Source organism: Copadichromis virginalis, linkage group LG10 (assembly GCF_057382275.1).
Source record: "Copadichromis virginalis isolate Kocher_CV1m ecotype Utaka linkage group LG10, C_Virginalis_male_GT1.1, whole genome shotgun sequence".
Classification (NCBI taxonomy): domain Eukaryota; kingdom Metazoa; phylum Chordata; class Actinopteri; order Cichliformes; family Cichlidae; genus Copadichromis; species Copadichromis virginalis.
In genome coordinates this window covers 22,011,604-22,028,290 of record NC_140627.1, presented here as the reverse complement: position 1 = coordinate 22,028,290, position 16,687 = coordinate 22,011,604, and the positions used below count along the sequence as shown (strand labels likewise).

At 44.5% G+C, this 16,687-nt stretch overlaps 2 protein-coding genes across 2 annotated transcripts; both read right to left on the bottom strand.

Annotated features, from left to right (window-relative positions):
- Window positions 1-1,005: 1,005 nt before the first annotated feature.
- LOC146700462 (uncharacterized) lies at window positions 1,006-3,600 on the bottom strand. The gene is made up of 3 exons (XM_085470680.1): window positions 3,146-3,600; window positions 2,422-2,898; window positions 1,006-2,340 (listed from the first exon to the last, which is right to left on the bottom strand). Exons 1-3 carry the CDS (start codon window positions 3,548-3,550, stop codon window positions 1,132-1,134), a joined length of 2,091 nt encoding a protein of 696 aa, XP_085326806.1. The 5' UTR covers window positions 3,551-3,600; the 3' UTR covers window positions 1,006-1,131.
- An 892-nt stretch (window positions 3,601-4,492) lies between these two features.
- LOC146700461 (general transcription factor II-I repeat domain-containing protein 2-like) lies at window positions 4,493-6,695 on the bottom strand. Its single transcript, XM_085471412.1, has one exon. The coding sequence runs from the start codon at window positions 6,476-6,478 to the stop codon at window positions 4,979-4,981; it is 1,500 nt and encodes a 499-aa protein (XP_085327538.1). The 5' UTR covers window positions 6,479-6,695; the 3' UTR covers window positions 4,493-4,978.
- Between the last annotated feature and the right edge of the window lie 9,992 nt (window positions 6,696-16,687).

Below are 16,687 nucleotides of genomic sequence, written 5' to 3'. Positions count from 1 at the left end.
AGTTAAAAGATTAAAACTAATAAAACAAGTTTTAAAAAGAGACTTTTCCATTTGATTACATTTTGTATGATGGATTATGCAGAAAAAGTAGAATTGGGCTGAAAGATCTATTGCTTTATCACCTATTCAGGTTGTAAATCGTGTTTTTAAAAAGTAACTAAGTAACTAAGTAATTAATTACTTTTGAAAATAAGTATTACTTTTTTGCGGAAGTAATCAGTAATTAGTAACTGATCACTTTTTTCACCAACACTGGTGACAGTATGGATTGTGACAAAGACTTCATGATCTTTGCAACAGTGAATATAAATGCTAAAACTGAATATATTGGATAGTGTTCCCCCTGCACCATTAACAAATGGTTCAGCCCATAGCATGACCGTCTTTTTTCTTGTTTTCAGTAGCAAGCCATGCTTATGACTGTGTCAGAGCACATTTTGAACAACACCTTGGGAATTTTGCTTTTTACACAGGTGGTTGGATGTTACACTCTGGAAATGGAAGGAAGGTGAGTGTTATTAACCCTCTGTGGTCCACCGACAGGCTGCACCTCCAAGTCACATGACTATTTTCAGCTGACTCGATGACGCAGACTGGGGCATGTTCAGAAACAGCTCCGACGATGACGTCAACGTGTTTACGGAAGCGGTTGTGGGATTCATCGGGAAACTAGCGGATGATACCGTGGAGACAAAGACTATCACTGTCACGGCTGGGGGAGGGAGCCGTGTGGTGTGGAGGAAAAGGAGGACCCAAAATGCAGCAAACTGATGATACGAATGACGTTTTATTTACAGGGTGGTAGTGGCAAAAACAGGCAATGAAGCACGAGTAATTACAAACGGAAACCTAAACTGGGAGAAACTAAAGAGCAAACCTGAAATCTTACAAAACGGAGAGTGGAGCGGAGCAGAGAGACGCAGACCAAGGACCAGGATACCAAGAAACACAGACGAGCCGACAACGAACACAGACCGACACCCACTATATATACACACACACACACACACACACACACACACACACACAAGGTAATCGGGTAATCGCACACAGGAGGGAAGAACAGCTGATCTGAATACACATGATGACTGGAGGACACAAGCTGAACACAATGACAACAGACACAGACTTTCAGAACAAAACAGGAAATCTAGAACCCGAACCGGACACAAGGGGGGAGGACACAGAATAACTAGAACAGAGGGAAATAATCACAAAACGCTGGGTCAACGACCCAGGACCATGACAGTACCCCCCCTCCAAGGGCTGGCTCCAGACAGCCCAAAACAAAAACAGACGACCAACCCAGGGCGGGCGGCGGGGGCCCAGGACGGAGGGACCAACACAAGCTCCAGCGAACCGAGAGAATTGTCCAAAACAAAAACACACATGCTGGAGCACGAGAACAAAACACAGTTCAGGAGGCCGGCCCGGAGGCTGACAACTCAGAAGTCCAGGACAGTTCATCTTCTGAGGCCGGCCACGTCGGCGACGTAGATCCATAAGCCGACCGAGCGGAAGGCAGCGGTGGCGGAGTGGAGGCAGTTCAGGGGGCCGACCGTGCACACGGCAGCGGCGGCGACGGGGAAACCGTTCAGGCGGCCGACCGTGCGGACAGCAACGGCGGCGACGAGGAAACCGTTCAGGCGGCCGACCGTGCGGACAGCAACGGCGACGATGACACAAGTCTGGAGGCCGACCGCGCGGAAGGCAGCGGCGGCGTCTAGGAGGTCGTCCATATTGACGATGACGCTCCACCAGCGGCCTGGTAGATGACCGCCGATGTCGAGGCGGCAGTTCGGGACCCGAAGGTGGCGTGGCCGTCGCAGCACCAGACGAGACCGAAGCAGCGGCTGGTCCAGGCGCGGCTGAAGCTGAAGCGGAGGCCGGACCAGGCGCGGCTGAAGCTGAAGCGGAGGCCGGACCAGACGAGGCTGAAGCAGAGGCCGGACCAGACGAGGCTGAAGCAGAGGCCGGACCAGGCGAGGCAGATGACGAGGCTGAAGCAGAGGCCGGACCAGGCGAGGCAGATGACGAGGCTGCAGCCGGGCCAGGCGAGGCAGATGACGATGCTGCACCGGGCGAGGATGAAGGCTCGGAGGCTGCAGCTGGCGAGGATGATGAGGCTGCAGCAGGCGACGGCGTGGAAGCCGGAGACTGTAGCGCTGCAGGCGTGGAAGAAGCTGCTGCTGCCCGTGGCGTGGATGAAGCTGCAGCTGGCGAGGATGATGAGGCTGCAGTTGGCAGCTGGACGGGCTCCTCGGGCCCTCCAGCTGACGAGGCAGGAGGCTGGCTAGGTTCTCCTGAACCTCCAGCTGACGAGTCTTGAGGCTGGACGGGCTCCTCGGGCCCCCCAGCTGACGAGGCAGGAGGCTGGACGGGCTCCTCGGGCCCCCCAGCAGGCGAAGCAGGAGGCTGGACGGGCTCCTCGGGCCCCCCAGCAGGCGAAGCAGGAGGCTGGACGGGCTCCTCGGGCCCCCCAGCGAAAACAGTCTCTGGACCAGTGGGCACCGGGGCCCCTGGAACACACAGGTCAGAACCAGCAGGCGCACGGGCCTCTGGCAGGCACAGTTCAGAACCAGCAGGCGCACGGGCCTCTGGCAGACACAAGGCAGACTGCAGCTGCACAGAGCATTGACCCAGCTCGGGCAGCGACAGCCGGATACAGTCCTCAGCTGGCTTCTTAATCTCCAGGGGTCCAGAGTCGGCCGGGGGCTGGGACCCAGCCTCTGGGGAGGCCCTGGAGTGTGTCACAGTCTCTGGGCTGGCCAGCTTTTGAGGACTGATTACAATATTATGTGGTGTGTCTCTCTGCTTGACATGAACAGGTGAAAAATAGTTCTTTCCGGGTTGGATGGACTTAACTTGTTGTGCAGGAGGAGTTGGTGACAACGATGGCTGAATAGGTGATAATAAGGCGGATGAGTCTCTTGTCAACTGAGCTATTGACTGAGCTATGGATTGTAACCAAGTGTCTAATAGGTCTGGCTGTGACTGTAATGGGGGTGACGGTTGAGTGGCTAACTGAGCTAGTGGCTGCTGGGCAGCTAACTGAGCTACCGGCAGGGCAGCCGACTCAAAAAAACACAGCCCCGGAATAAACAGACACACAGTCCAAAACAGAAAAAGGGTCCTTTTCACTCACCACAGCTGGCAGTTCCAAAGTCCTAGTCTTCGGCTGTGGGGTGATGCGCCGACGGCGCGATCGTCGCTTCCTCCCGGGCAAAACCTCCGGCGGGCCGGGCAAAACCTCCGGCGGGCCGGGCAAAACCTCCGGCGGGCCGGGCAAAATCTTCGCCGCCGGGCTGAGTTGGGAAGCGGTAGCGGCTGGTGGGTGAAGGTGCAGTTCGTTGAGTATGAAGTCCTGTGCGAGCGGGTGAAGAGAGTCCAGCAGCCAGGAGTGAGCAGAGATGAGCTGCTGTAGCCTGGCTTCTACAGCGCGGAGACACTCTTCCCCCTCATGCTCGAGCCATAGGTTAACCAACCTGGAAACAGAGTCAATTAGTTCCTCCCGAAGCTCCTCGGGAGGTGCGGATGCCGCTGGGTCCATGTTTGGTCGGCTCGTACTGTCACGGCTGGGGGAGGGAGCCGTGTGGTGTGGAGGAAAAGGAGGACCCAAAATGCAGCAAACTGATGATACGAATGACGTTTTATTTACAGGGTGGTAGTGGCAAAAACAGGCAATGAAGCACGAGTAATTACAAACGGAAACCTAAACTGGGAGAAACTAAAGAGCAAACCTGAAATCTTACAAAACGGAGAGCGGAGCGGAGCAGAGAGACGCAGACCAAGGACCAGGATACCAAGAAACACAGACGAGCCGACAACGAACACAGACCGACACCCACTATATATACACACACACACACACACACACACACACACACACACACACACACACACACAAGGTAATCGGGTAATCGCACACAGGAGGGAAGAACAGCTGATCTGAATACACATGATGACTGGAGGACACAAGCTGAACACAATGACAACAGACACAGACTTTCAGAACAAAACAGGAAATCTAGAACCCGAACCGGACACAAGGGGGGAGGACACAGAATAACTAGAACAGAGGGAAATAATCACAAAATGCTGGGTCAACGACCCAGGACCATGACAATCACAACGTTTCCCAACCAGAAGCCGTGGGTGGATAAAACCATCCGCGACGCTCTGAGATCCCGCACCGCTGCCTACAACACGGGACTCAAGACGGGGGACATGGACCCGTACAAAGCCGCGTCATATAACGTGCGGAGGGCGGTGAAAGAGGCGAAGCAGCGCTACGGGAGGAAACTAGAGTCACAACTCCAACAGAGTGACTCTAGGAGCCTGTGGCGGGGACTAAGGACAATAACGGACTATAAAGCACCAACAACCGGTATGACGAACGCGGCCGTGACTCTGGCAGACGAGCTGAACACTTTCTATGCTCGCTTCGAGGCTGCAGCTAAGGCAGGTGTGGGCAAACTTTTTGATTCGTGGGCCACATTGAGTTCTAACATTTGACAAATGGGCCGGAACAGGAGTAGATAGATGGCATGCTTTGAAAACATCACCTCATTGGGGGAAAAATACACATCTTGGGATATGGAGAAAACATGTGCTTTAATTTCATTTTTTTTAAATGAAGAAAAGCATTACAATAAAATCTCTGACTTCGAAATGAGCCTTTAAACACTGAAAATCAAATAAATGAACATTTTATTTTAAAGCACTGAAAGTTCTGTTATCCTTCAGGATATCACATCACTCTCCTCCTAACTTTTTTTTTTTTTTTTTTTCCAAAAACGGTAGGAGATGCAGATGTACTTGTCCTGTTCCTTTTATTCAATTTGTTTCCCCGGTGCCAAAAGTCAACAACGACCAGTGCAAGTTCGAAACAGTTGCAGCAAGTCAGTCTGTGAAGCGTTATATTTGATCTGCGCGCACTGTTCATTTTAACAACGTGCGTATCACGGAGACACACATTTTAATGGGAGCAGTGTTGTTGGTCTCCTTTTTTAGCCAGCGCATCAAAGTCTGGAGTTAGTTTTGTTGTGGCGATTCTCAGGATTGATCTGAGGTGTAGGTCTGTTAACTTGGATCTGTGGCTGGCTTTGTTGATGTTCATGACGCTGAATGTCTGTTCACACACGAAGGTAGAGCCGAACAAAGCCAACATCATCTGCGCTTTTCGCCTTAGATTTGGAAACGCGGCATCATTGAGTGAAGCATAGAAGTCATTTAGTTTCAGAGAGCTGAATTTCTCTTTTAAGGCAGGGTCGGACTGAAGGTCGATGAGTTCGAGCTGAAGCTCCTCTGGAGCTGTTTCGGGGTCTTGTGACAGAGGAAAGGCCACCAATTGAAGTGACTTGTCAATTTTATCGAAATCCAAAAACCGACGGCAGAATTCTCCGTGCAGTGCATCCAGTGACTCACTGTATTTCTTTACTTTTGCTCCGGCCTCTTTCAGCGTGGCTAGTGTAGGAAAATGAGTGAATGACTTGTTCAAAATCTGCCTGGAGAATAAAGCCAGCTTGGATTTGAAGGCTTTCACGTTTGTGTGCATGTCATGCACAAACTGCTCCTTCCCCTGCAGTTTCACGTTGAGCTCATTCAAGTGTGAAAATATGTCCGTAGCAAACGCGAAGTCACACATCCAGCTCTTGTTGCTCAGCTCAGGAAATTCATCAGTCTTCCCCTGCCGCTCCAAAAACATGCCAATCTCCTCTTTGAGCTCCCATACTCGTTGAAACACTTTGCCCAAACTCAACCAGCGGACACGGGAGTGATAAAGCAGGTCCTGGTGATCCGCATCAGTTTCCTCCAGGAACGCAATGAACTGACGGTGCTGAAGTCCCCGTGCGCGTATGAAATTGACAAGTTTCACCACAGGATTCACAACATGATTCAGCTGTAACACCGATTTACATAGAGATTCCTGGTGGAGGATGCAGTGGAGGAAAATCACATCCTGGTCAGGGTTTTCATCTTTCACTTTATTCTGGATTCTCCTCAGCAGGCCAACGTTTTTTCCCGTTAAATTTGGAGATCCATCTGTGGTGACGTTAACAAGCTTACTCCAGGGAAGCTTCATGTTTTCGATGGCAGCAGACACCCGTTCAAACAAGTCCTCTCCCCGTGTTTGTCCTTTCAGAGACTCCATTGTCAAAAACTCCTCCGTTATTTCAAAGGTTTCGTTGATTCCTCGGATAAAAATGAGGAGCTGAGCAGTGTCTTTGACATCATTGCTTTCATCCAGTGCTACAGAATAAAAAGTGAATGACTTCGCCTTTTTGTTTAATATGCTGGTGATATCTTCATCTATTAGTTCTACACGGCGAGTCACTGTCCGCCGTGATAAACTGATTTTCTCAAATTTGTCTTTGGTCTCCGGGCACAAAATACCTGCTGTCTCTACCATACATTCTTTTAAAAACTCGCCCTCTGACAGTGGTTTGCTGGCCTTTGCTATTTTGAATGAAAGCATAAAACTGGCCTTGGTACTTGATTCTTGAATGGCAGTTTGACGGTGAAAAAAACTTTGCTGAGCCTTCAAATTAGCTGCCAACTTCTCAGCAGCAGCTTCCCGTTCTTTTGTTGAGAGCTTGCTAGCATAATTTGTGTGCTTTGTGGCAAAGTGACGGCTAATATTATACTCTTTAAAAACCGCCACAGTTTCTTGGCATATCAGGCAAACAGCAGATGATCGGTGTACAGTGAAAAAATATTTAGTTGTCCACTCCTTTTTGAACACTCGACATTCTCTGTCCACTTTCCTTTTCTTGGGTCCGCTCATCTTCATAGAGGGGCGGTAGGTCACAGGGTAAAGTGCAAACGTGGAGTAATAGGCCTACGCCGCTTCACCTCAACAAAGCCAATATATCTAGAGTGTGCCATCTAGTGAGGAAACATCAGAATTGCAGGGGAAATAAAACATTAACAAGGTTAATTTATTACATTTTTTTTTCAAGTTTGGCGGGCCGGATCAAAACGTTTAACGGGCCGCACGTGGCCCCCGGGCCGTAGTTCGCCCATGCCTGAGCTAAGGTCTCCAACAATGCTAGTGTTAGCGGCGCTAACGGCTGCAGACAGGAAGATACTGCCAGCACCGGAAACGTGCTCGTCATCTCCGAGCATGAAGTAAGGAGAGCCTTCAAGAGTGAACACCAGGAAAGCAGCAGGACCAGACGGCATCCCAGGTCGTATCCTAAGAGACTGCGCATACCAGCTAGCTCCTGTGTTCACTGAGATATTCAACATCTCTTTATCTCAGTCGGTGATCCCCACATGCTTCAAAGAGTCCATCATTGTTCCTGTCCCGAAGAAACCCCACCCTGCTTCTCTCAATGACTATCGCCCTGTAGCCCTCACCTCAGTAGTGATGAAGTGCTTTGAACGCCTGGTCAGAGACTTCATCATTTCTTCACTACCAGACACACTGGACCCACTACAGTTCGCTTACCGTCCAAATCGTTCCACAGACGATGCCATCTCTCATCTCCTCCACACATCACTCACTCACTTGGACACTAGAAGGGGGAATTATGTTAAAATGCTCTTCATAGACTACAGCTCTGCATTTAACACCATAATTCCCTCCACACTCACCACCAAGCTGGAGCATCTGGGACTCAGCTCATCTATGTGTCAGTGGATCTCCAACTTCCTAACTGGCAGACCACAGGCAGTAAGGATGGGCGGACATGTCTCAGCCTCCACCACTCTCAGCACTGGAGCCCCCCAGGGGTGTGTTCTGAGCCCCCTGCTGTACTCTTTGTACACATATGACTGTGTGGCCACTACCAGCTCCACCACCATCATCAAGTTTGCTGACGACACCGTCGTGGTGGGCCTGATCTCTGATAACAACGAGACGGCCTACCTGAAGGAGATTAGGAATCTGGAGAACTGGTGCCAGAGGAACAACCTCCTTCTAAACGTCAGTAAGACAAAGGAGCTGATAGTGGACTTCAGCACTAAGCAGGAGAGGAACTACCAGACCCCCGTCATCAACGAGTGCCCAGTGGAGAGAGTGGACTGCTTCAAATACCTCGGAGTTCACATCACGCAGGACCTGTCATGGTCCTGTCACATCAACACCGTGGTGAAAGGCCCGACAGCGTCTCTACCACCTCAGACACTTGAGAGACTTCCAACTGCCCTCCATGGTGCTCAGGAACTTTTACTCGTGCACCATAGAGAGCATCCTGGCGGGAAACATCTTAACCTGGTTCGGGAACAGCACCATGCAGGACAGACGAGCTCTACAGAGGGTTGTGCGGTCAGCTGAGCGCACCATCCGCTCCGAGCTCCCTGACCTGCACTCAATCTACAGCAGGCGGTGCTGGACCAAGGCCAGGAAGATCGTGAAGGACCTCAGCCATCCCAACAACAGACTGTTCTCTCTGTTGAGGTCAGGAAAGCGATTCCGCTCCCTGAAGACCAACACAGAGAGACTGAGGAGGAGCTTCTTCCCGCAGGCGATACGGTCTCTCAATCACACCACCACACAGTACTGACCCACACATATGGTTCTTACACACACACTGGACTTTCTGGACTTTGGTTTTGCACAACACTGGTCACTATATTCTTCATTTCCGGTTAATACTTGTACAGCTGCTGTTATTGTGTATATATTTATTTATATTTAGATTTCTTCATACATTCTTATATAGTTCTATATTGTGTATTGTGTATTTTGTTGTAGAGATGGACCGATCCGATATTACGTATCGGTATCGGTCCGATACTGACCTAAATGACTGGATCGGATATCGGAGAAAAACAAAAAATGTAATCCGATCCATTAAATATCACGAAAGCACCTCACAAAACTTGCAACACGCCATAACTCACCTCAGAACGTTAGCATGTCGGAGCAGTATGCATCACGTGATAGAGCGGCTGTGGCATGCGGGACCTGTGGTCTGGATAGCATTTGGAGCTTCGCTAGCAACCTGGCATTTCATCTCCGACAAAGTTATCCCCGAGAGAAGTAAAGCAAGTGTGTAAGTCCATCTCTGAATGTTTGTAAAGCATTCCTGCGTTAAGCTTAACGAGCGACTGCCTCTCGCTCTCCGGCTGCTACTTCAATCGTGAAACTGCTTAAATGATCAGCTGATCGGCTTTTCTGTCGCGAGTCCGTCTTTGTTTTTGGCCCACTTTGCACCAGAAAGAGGAAACCAGCGGCTGAACAACAGCATCACGTTTAAGCTTGATCAGCTGTTGTTATCATTTATTTAATATTACTTTCTACTCGAGGATCTTTTTCTACGTAGCTGACGCTGGTAACTGTGCAGGGGCGGATCTAGCAAAGTTTAGCCAGGGGGGCCGATAGGGCATTAACTGGGAAAAGGGGGCACAAAGACATACTTTTCTTTCTTATTCTCATTTAAAATGTCTAGCTTTTAATAAATAATTATCTGACACACAAAGTTTTAATTTGATGTAAAATGAATAGAAGTCAATTACTGTATATAGTGACTATTAAGTCTAATATATATACCCTAGTAAGCTATAGTACTTTTTCCTTTGGGAAGGTACCATCTGTGCAGTCTGCAATTTTGTTGAAGAAAGATGTTGAATCTATTTAATATTTCTTGAAAAATAATTGATTTCTGTGCATTTTTTTTCACACTGCATCAAATTAAGGTTGATTACGTCGATTAAGCATCATGAGGTGGCGCGTGAGGGGTGGTTCCCTATTTTTTATTTATTTATTTTTGTTGTTGCTGGGAGTTGGAACCCTATTAGTTAGGTTGCTTAATATTTACGCTAAGTACTCTTTAAAATACCAGAATAGGGAGGATGGTGTAGGTCTAAGTTTATTAGATTGATCAGTATTGCTGAACTATGAAATATTTTTTTTGTATACAGGTATAACAGAATAGCTTTAGTGTAGTTGTTGTTTTAAACTTGAGTATGAACTTGCAGACTTGCAAAATGCAGCAAGATATTTTAAAAAACAGCTTTGTTGATTAAAAAAACACTATATCGGATTCATATCGGTATCGGCAGATATCCAAATTTATGATATCGGTATCGGTATCGGACATAAAAAAGTGGTATCGTGCCATCTCTATTTTGTTGTACAGTTATTTTATTTTCAACTTTAATTTATATATTTATCTTTATCTTATTCTTCCCAGTTAAATTTACCCTTCATTCTAATTTGTGTTGTACAGTTATTTCATTTTTAACCTTAATTTATATTTTATTTCCTAGTTAAATTTACCCTTTTTAATTTTTCATATTTATTTCCTATCTTATTCATAGCCTTTTCCTTTTTTGTTCTCTTTAGGTCACGAGCAGTTGTCCAAGCATTTCACTACATATCGTACTGTGTATGACTGTGTACGTGACAAATAAAATTTGAATTTGAATTTGACATAGCAACAAGCTGCAGCCACGCTGAGTCTCTATTTCAACCCACACTGAAAGTTCGGACTTCAAAGTTTTTAAATTTTAATTACAGGCCAGTAAATCCAGAGTTATGATAATATAAATAAGCCCCGCTTTTTTCTAAATACTGTCCTGTTTTAAGCTTTTTCTAAGGACAGCGCGAAAACAGTAAAGAAAGCAAAAAAAGCCACCTCTTTCCTATCGGTGGAAAAATGCACCATGTCGACCAATTAGAAAAAAAGTAAACATGTGGGATTTGGTTGTTCAGGAAGAGGGAAAAGTTTTGGGAGTGACGAGACAGAGCGAGCGAGTGTGTGTGTGTGAGAGAGAGAGAGAGTTTTTAAGTGTGGGAGATTTGTGACGTTTACTGTGGAGTGTATACTTAGTGTGTTGTGTTGTCTTGTGTAGCTGTTCTGTTGTGTAGTCGTTTTGTTTTGTGTGTCAGTGAGGGCACTAATGAATGTCACAGAGGCACATTGCAATGTAAACACTGTCACTGCGTAGAAAACCAGCGGAGTGATACACCTCCTCTTGTCAGGCCTGCAGGTTTATCCCTGTGCTGTTCTCCTCTGTCTTTTGGTGGACAAACTTTTTTTTTTTTTAACTGCCACACGTCATTTGTGGGGCATCTTATTGCAACACCGGATTGTTCTCTCATTTTAGTTTCAGTAATATTTTTAAATGGTTGTACAAAATGAAAAAAAAAAAAAAAAACGGCAGGTGTATTGGCTGCATTTTTAGATAAATAGTTGTATATGTTTACAAAATGTACAATTTATATTTGCATTTCAAGTTATAAAAATTTACTCAACATGTCTGTTTTGTTTTTTACAGTAAAAAGGATTTTAAGTTCTTTGCGTGATTTCAGATCAGTAATAGTACTATTAATAGTAATAGTAGTACTAATGCAGTATGTCAGTGAAAAAAACAACTGAATTCAGTTGAGCTGAAAAGAATGATACCAAACAAGCCAAGGAGGAAAAAATAAAATGAAACAATCTGAGGGTGAAATACAAACGGTTGTATTTCAGACCTCAGTGGGTTAATCCAACAAATCATGGAAAATTAGGTTTAAATTTTTGTTCATGACAGTGCAGATTTCTGACATTTTGTGTAATTTAAGCATGTAACAATTTGATTGTTTTCTAACAAAAAACAGTGTGAAACTTAAGTTAGACTTGTCGTTGTAAATAAACCACCCCATGTTGTGTAGGTTTCTGGATTTTATACTTATTGGGCTACATATTTATTTATTATACAGGCTATACAGTACATAACATCACAACTCACATGTTTTATGTAACTAAAGTGTGTAATTATGTGGAGTACAGACAATAATTAAGTTATAGACTATATTTATATGAAAAACGTGTATACTTACTGCATTTGAATCATTTTAATCATATGTAACCACCTGCATATGTATTTGGGGGGGGAAAGGCTTTGATTTTGCCACCCCATTTGATTTCTTTGCCACCCTCACGCCACCCTAAGAAAATTTCTCTAGACCCACCCCTGATCATCTGATGGAACTGCAGGAGAGATGGCTAATGTGCACATCAGACAGATTTAACACTAAATGGTATTTAGCCTGTCAGCTGCCTAGTACAAACAATGTTGTTCAATGATGTTAGTTTGTGCAAATGTGAGAATCCTGCCTCCCACATGTTCAATTCCAGCAGCGAGAGCATGTCTGAATTCGACTACCGCTTGCTGTGTGCTACATGTGAAAGAAAAATGATTTAATGTCCCATCCTGATTCTCTCGACATTATCTTGATATTATTGTGCATATTTACACATGTATATTATTTTTTCCAGCAAGTCCACAAAATATCCCTGCATGACAACAAATTGCTGCTGTTCTTAAAACTTCTTCTTGGGTTTTGATCCGTTTTTGTGCACGTTTTGATTTATTCGTCCTCACATCCTCTCTTTTTTTCTTTTACGTTGACAGATCATACCATTAGTGTGCCTTTAGCATCTCTGCCAACATCCTGTCCCTCAGGAGCAGGACTGGGAAGGCAGTATTCATATTTATGGAGCTCAACAGAATTCTGTGATACACTGCTAAAGAAAAAAAGATGAGTATCTAAACCTAAAAGTAATAAATAATATAGTAGCTGTACAGAAACAGTCTGTCGAGGTTCCAGGTTCTCTGCTGTGTAGCTGTGCCAATCCTCTGCAGCATAATGCTGAACAAATCATTGGGGCTTGTGTCAATACCTCTAGTCCTTCTCCTTTCCATATTTGTACATGTTCGTGGATGATGTTACCCTACAGAATCAGCAGAGTACAGTTTGTAAGAGTCTGTGTCGCTGAACTTAGATGTTAGCAGTTAACTCCGACCTCATACCCTTAAAAAGCACCTAACCTGACCGAGTAATTAGGGTGGCTAAAACTAATCAAACAGCCCATTAAAGAAAAAGTAAGCAGTGCTTTAAAAAAGTAGCTGAAACAGATGAGCCATGAAAGACACATGAAGCTACTATTACATACTGGCAGCACCAGTCAAGTGACAACTATGCGCTAGAAGGCAGTGGAAGCGGCTTAAAGACAATATGCATGAGACTGATAACTAAGAACACCCATTTAGTGAGTTGACAACATTTGAAATGGGGTTCCTATACACCACACACCTATGTGCACTCACTGTACACTTTATTGAGTACACCTGTCAAACTGCAAATATCTAATTAGCCAATCACATTCAAGCAACTCAATGCATTTAGGCATGTAAACATGATCAAAATGGCCTGCTGGGGTTCAAACTGAGCATCAGAATTTGGAAGAAAGGTGATTTTAATGACTCTGAACATGGCATGATTGTTGGTGCCAGATGGGTTAGCGAAAAGTTGTTGATCTACTGGGATTTGCCGACACGACAATCTCTAGGGTTACAAAGAATGATCGGAAAAAAGAGAAACTATCCAGTGAGCTTGAATCAAATGCAGCCTACAATAGCAGAAGACCACACTGGGTACCACTGCTATCAGCTAACAAAAGCTTCAACAAAATTAGACAGTGGAGGACTAGAAAAATGTTGCCTGCTCTAAATAGTTTAAATCTGCTACTACATTAAGACGGCAGGGTCAGAATTTGGCATAAACAATATGAAAGCATGATCTTTGCAGTATTAAGCCTGCCTTGTATCAGTGGTTCAGCCTGCTGGTTGTTGGGTAATAACATGGGGAATCCCATGACACAGTACCAAGTGAGCATTGTTTAAACCCCATGTCATGGACATGTCGGCAACATTGTTGCAACCTTGTTGGTGACATGTCCACACCTATGACCACAGCATACCCATCTTCTGATGGTTTTTCCTGGGTTTTTCCCAAGTCTGCCCTTGACAAAGAAATATCTTGTGTAAAATCTTGTACCTGTGCTGTGACTGCTGTTTTTCTCCAGTCTTTCTTTAAGTATCTGACTCAGCTAAAAGATAAGTTCTTCAGGCTCTTCTCACATACATTTCTAAAGAAAAATGGGTAAAAATCTGGTCAGGACCTTGGTCAAAGCTGTTGTTTCTCACATGACACACACAGCAAGAGAAATCTGCATCAGTGCAGTTCTAATGGACATACTTTGTTATTCCTGCCAAAACAAGCCCAGGAGGTACAGACCTCCAGTCAGGGAGGCAGAAAACAGTCAACATCCTGCATGACAAATAACACTTTCTCATCTTTTTGCTTCTAGTATCTTTTAATTAATGGCACTTGGCACAGAGAGTAATTATCTAATAACTACAGACTACACATGATTTCAAGTGATGAGCAGTCTTTTTTCTCTTTATTTTTAAATTTCCTTAGTTCTTTACTGTCTGTGAGACATTGCACTAATTTGTGGCGATGGCAGGGGACAGACAGCCAAATGTCTTCAGATGTCAGATGGCCTTGCTAACACTGCTGCTTTGATTGCTGAACACCAAATGCGCTTTTTCAGGAACTCTACTTTCCAGTTATTTGTGAAGTTTTCCACTGTGATTTGTGATTTTTTTCCTTTTGTTTACAAAGATGCATCTACCTGATTGTAGTAAGTAAACAGCACCTTAATTTTATAATTATATGTGAAGCGGAAGACAACAACATGTACTCCACACACTTTTCTCTTTTCTGTTTGTCAGAAGCTAGCTCACCAAGCTATGTGTCATATTTCATTTTACTCGTCTTCACTGACTGAAAGGTTTGGCACAAATACACTATCATGATGCTTACACAACTTTGTATAAACATTTATCAGTCAATAATCTGATACATCTATGTGATTATCAATCATTTCATTAGCATATTGTAGCCAGTAATGCAAATTCACACACATATAGATATATCACTGGTCAGTTTGATTAAGCTAGTTTGCTAGTTTTAGTTGCTCCCTTGTTTATAAGAGGTCACCAGACTACACCAGATGCCCTTCATGACAGAACATCAAAGGGATTTGTTTCTTCTCCCAGAATCACACCGATGATCGTGTGTTAGGCAAATTTGTCATCTGCATTGGGGAAAACTCTTCTTTGATGTTTATTTCAGCCAAACTATTCCGATGTTTTCAAAGATATGTTTCCATATATGAGAGTGAGACCAAAGGTGATGGATGTCATTATTCACAAAGAGCTTCCTGCACTATAATTGTCATGTTCATGACCTTACTTGCTGAAACAAATAGTTCCCTTGTATCACCTTGCCATGCCACCAGATTTTATGTACTGTACAGCTCTGATACAAACCCTGAGAATGATAATCCCATCAATGAAACAACTGCATTTAAAGCACTGCATGCAGAATAGTGCATGCAGAATGAAACCCAAAGGTATTAAATGTGTTTATGTCTTCACAAAAGCAGTTCCTAATGAAATTGAATATGTACTCATAGCTTATATTTAGATTTTCAATTCAATTCAATTGTCAATTCCACCTTATTTATACTGTGCAAAATCAGAACAGCAGTCACCTGAACATGGTTTATTTTGCCAGGCAGAGACAATATAACAAAACCCCCTCTGAACAAGGACATGGCAGCATAAAAATTATGGCAAGAGCAGGTTTTCTTCAGAAAGGTGAACAGCATATAAATTCATACAAATACATACATTATGGAAATTACTTCATATCAAGGGACTTACACTATTATTTGTGTTACACCAGATATCAACATCCCCATTGAGAAGTCATAATCTCACACAATTTCCCACACCCCATCTGAAGTCTACTCTCCAGATAACAAAACACAATGCGCATGTCAACTTTCAAAAAGCAGCTCGACTCTCCTCAAGACCCTAAAAGTAGACAAAACAAATATTGCCACACCTAAGACGAGCTCCAAAAGGTTCCATCATATCTGACCATATTCAGTTTCTCACTGGATATTGAAATCTCAACAAATACAGGGATAACCCAGAAAAATCCATTTCCCTGACCACTTACACTCGTGCAATGAACACTAAAACTCCTTAAGTGACTTTAAGACTTGACTTTTTGGCCAGTGCCAAATGTGGCAATGAGGGTGGGTTTTAATCAAAGAAAGCATGAAATTTGTTTTCAGTGCAGGTGATAGGACATCAGGAGCACATGGACATTGCCCAGGGGCCTGAGGGTCATTTTGGCCTGCCGAGCACTTAAGCAGATAATATAAAAGCAGGAAAGAGTAGACGGGTGCCTCAGAATGCACCGATCAGGCTCAACTCCATCACACCCCAGAGACGCACATGCATGTGTACACAAAGCTTATCTCTCTCTTCTCAACACATAGTGTTGGACAAGTCCCTGGTGTAATGAGTGCTCAAAGAAATGTTGGAAGTGAGAGAGAGAAAATCATTTATTTTTAAAAGAGAATGATGGAGCTAAATGCTGAAATGTCAGTCAGAGACCAGGCCAGTCAAGGAAAACAATAAAAACTACCTAAAGCACAATTGTCTGTCTTTACCACCCACCACTCATATATTGTGTGTCATTCATTTTCCCAAAATAGACAAAATCAACATCCCATAGGACTGTTTTTTTTTTTTGTTTTTTTTTTTTAATAATAGACATCTGTAATATCACAACACATAAGTGGCTGTGAATGGAGTCAAATTCCCAGCCTGAGTTACTGTTTCAATCCATCCCTGAGCAGTTAATCTGGTTTTAGTCCTGACCTGAGGCATCGCAGTCAGACCTGGTAACTGTGGACTCTTTAACTGAAAATTTCTCTTTGGTCTCTGAATCATAGCCTGAGACCTAGCTCTCATCACCGGTGATGATCTTCAACACAAAGTCAGATCAGTCTGACAGAAGTTGATGTTGGCTCTCATAGTTGTG

What these genes read in the sequence shown, in the direction of transcription:
- LOC146700461 (XM_085471412.1), bottom strand. Translation starts at nt 6,478, where the DNA reads ATGCTTTCATTCAAAATAGCAAAGGCCAGCAAACCACTGTCAGAGGGC.
- LOC146700462 (XM_085470680.1), bottom strand. Translation starts at nt 3,550, where the DNA reads ATGGACCCAGCGGCATCCGCACCTCCCGAGGAGCTTCGGGAGGAACTA. An exon ending in CTTTGGAACTGCCAGCTGTG is followed by an intron (nt 2,899 to 3,145) that starts GTGAGTGAAAAG and finishes TCACCTATTCAG; the next exon opens with CCATCGTTGTCACCAACTCC. An exon ending in CTGGGGGGCCCGAGGAGCCC is followed by an intron (nt 2,341 to 2,421) that starts GTCCAGCCTCCT and finishes GGGCCCGAGGAG; the next exon opens with CCCGTCCAGCCTCAAGACTC.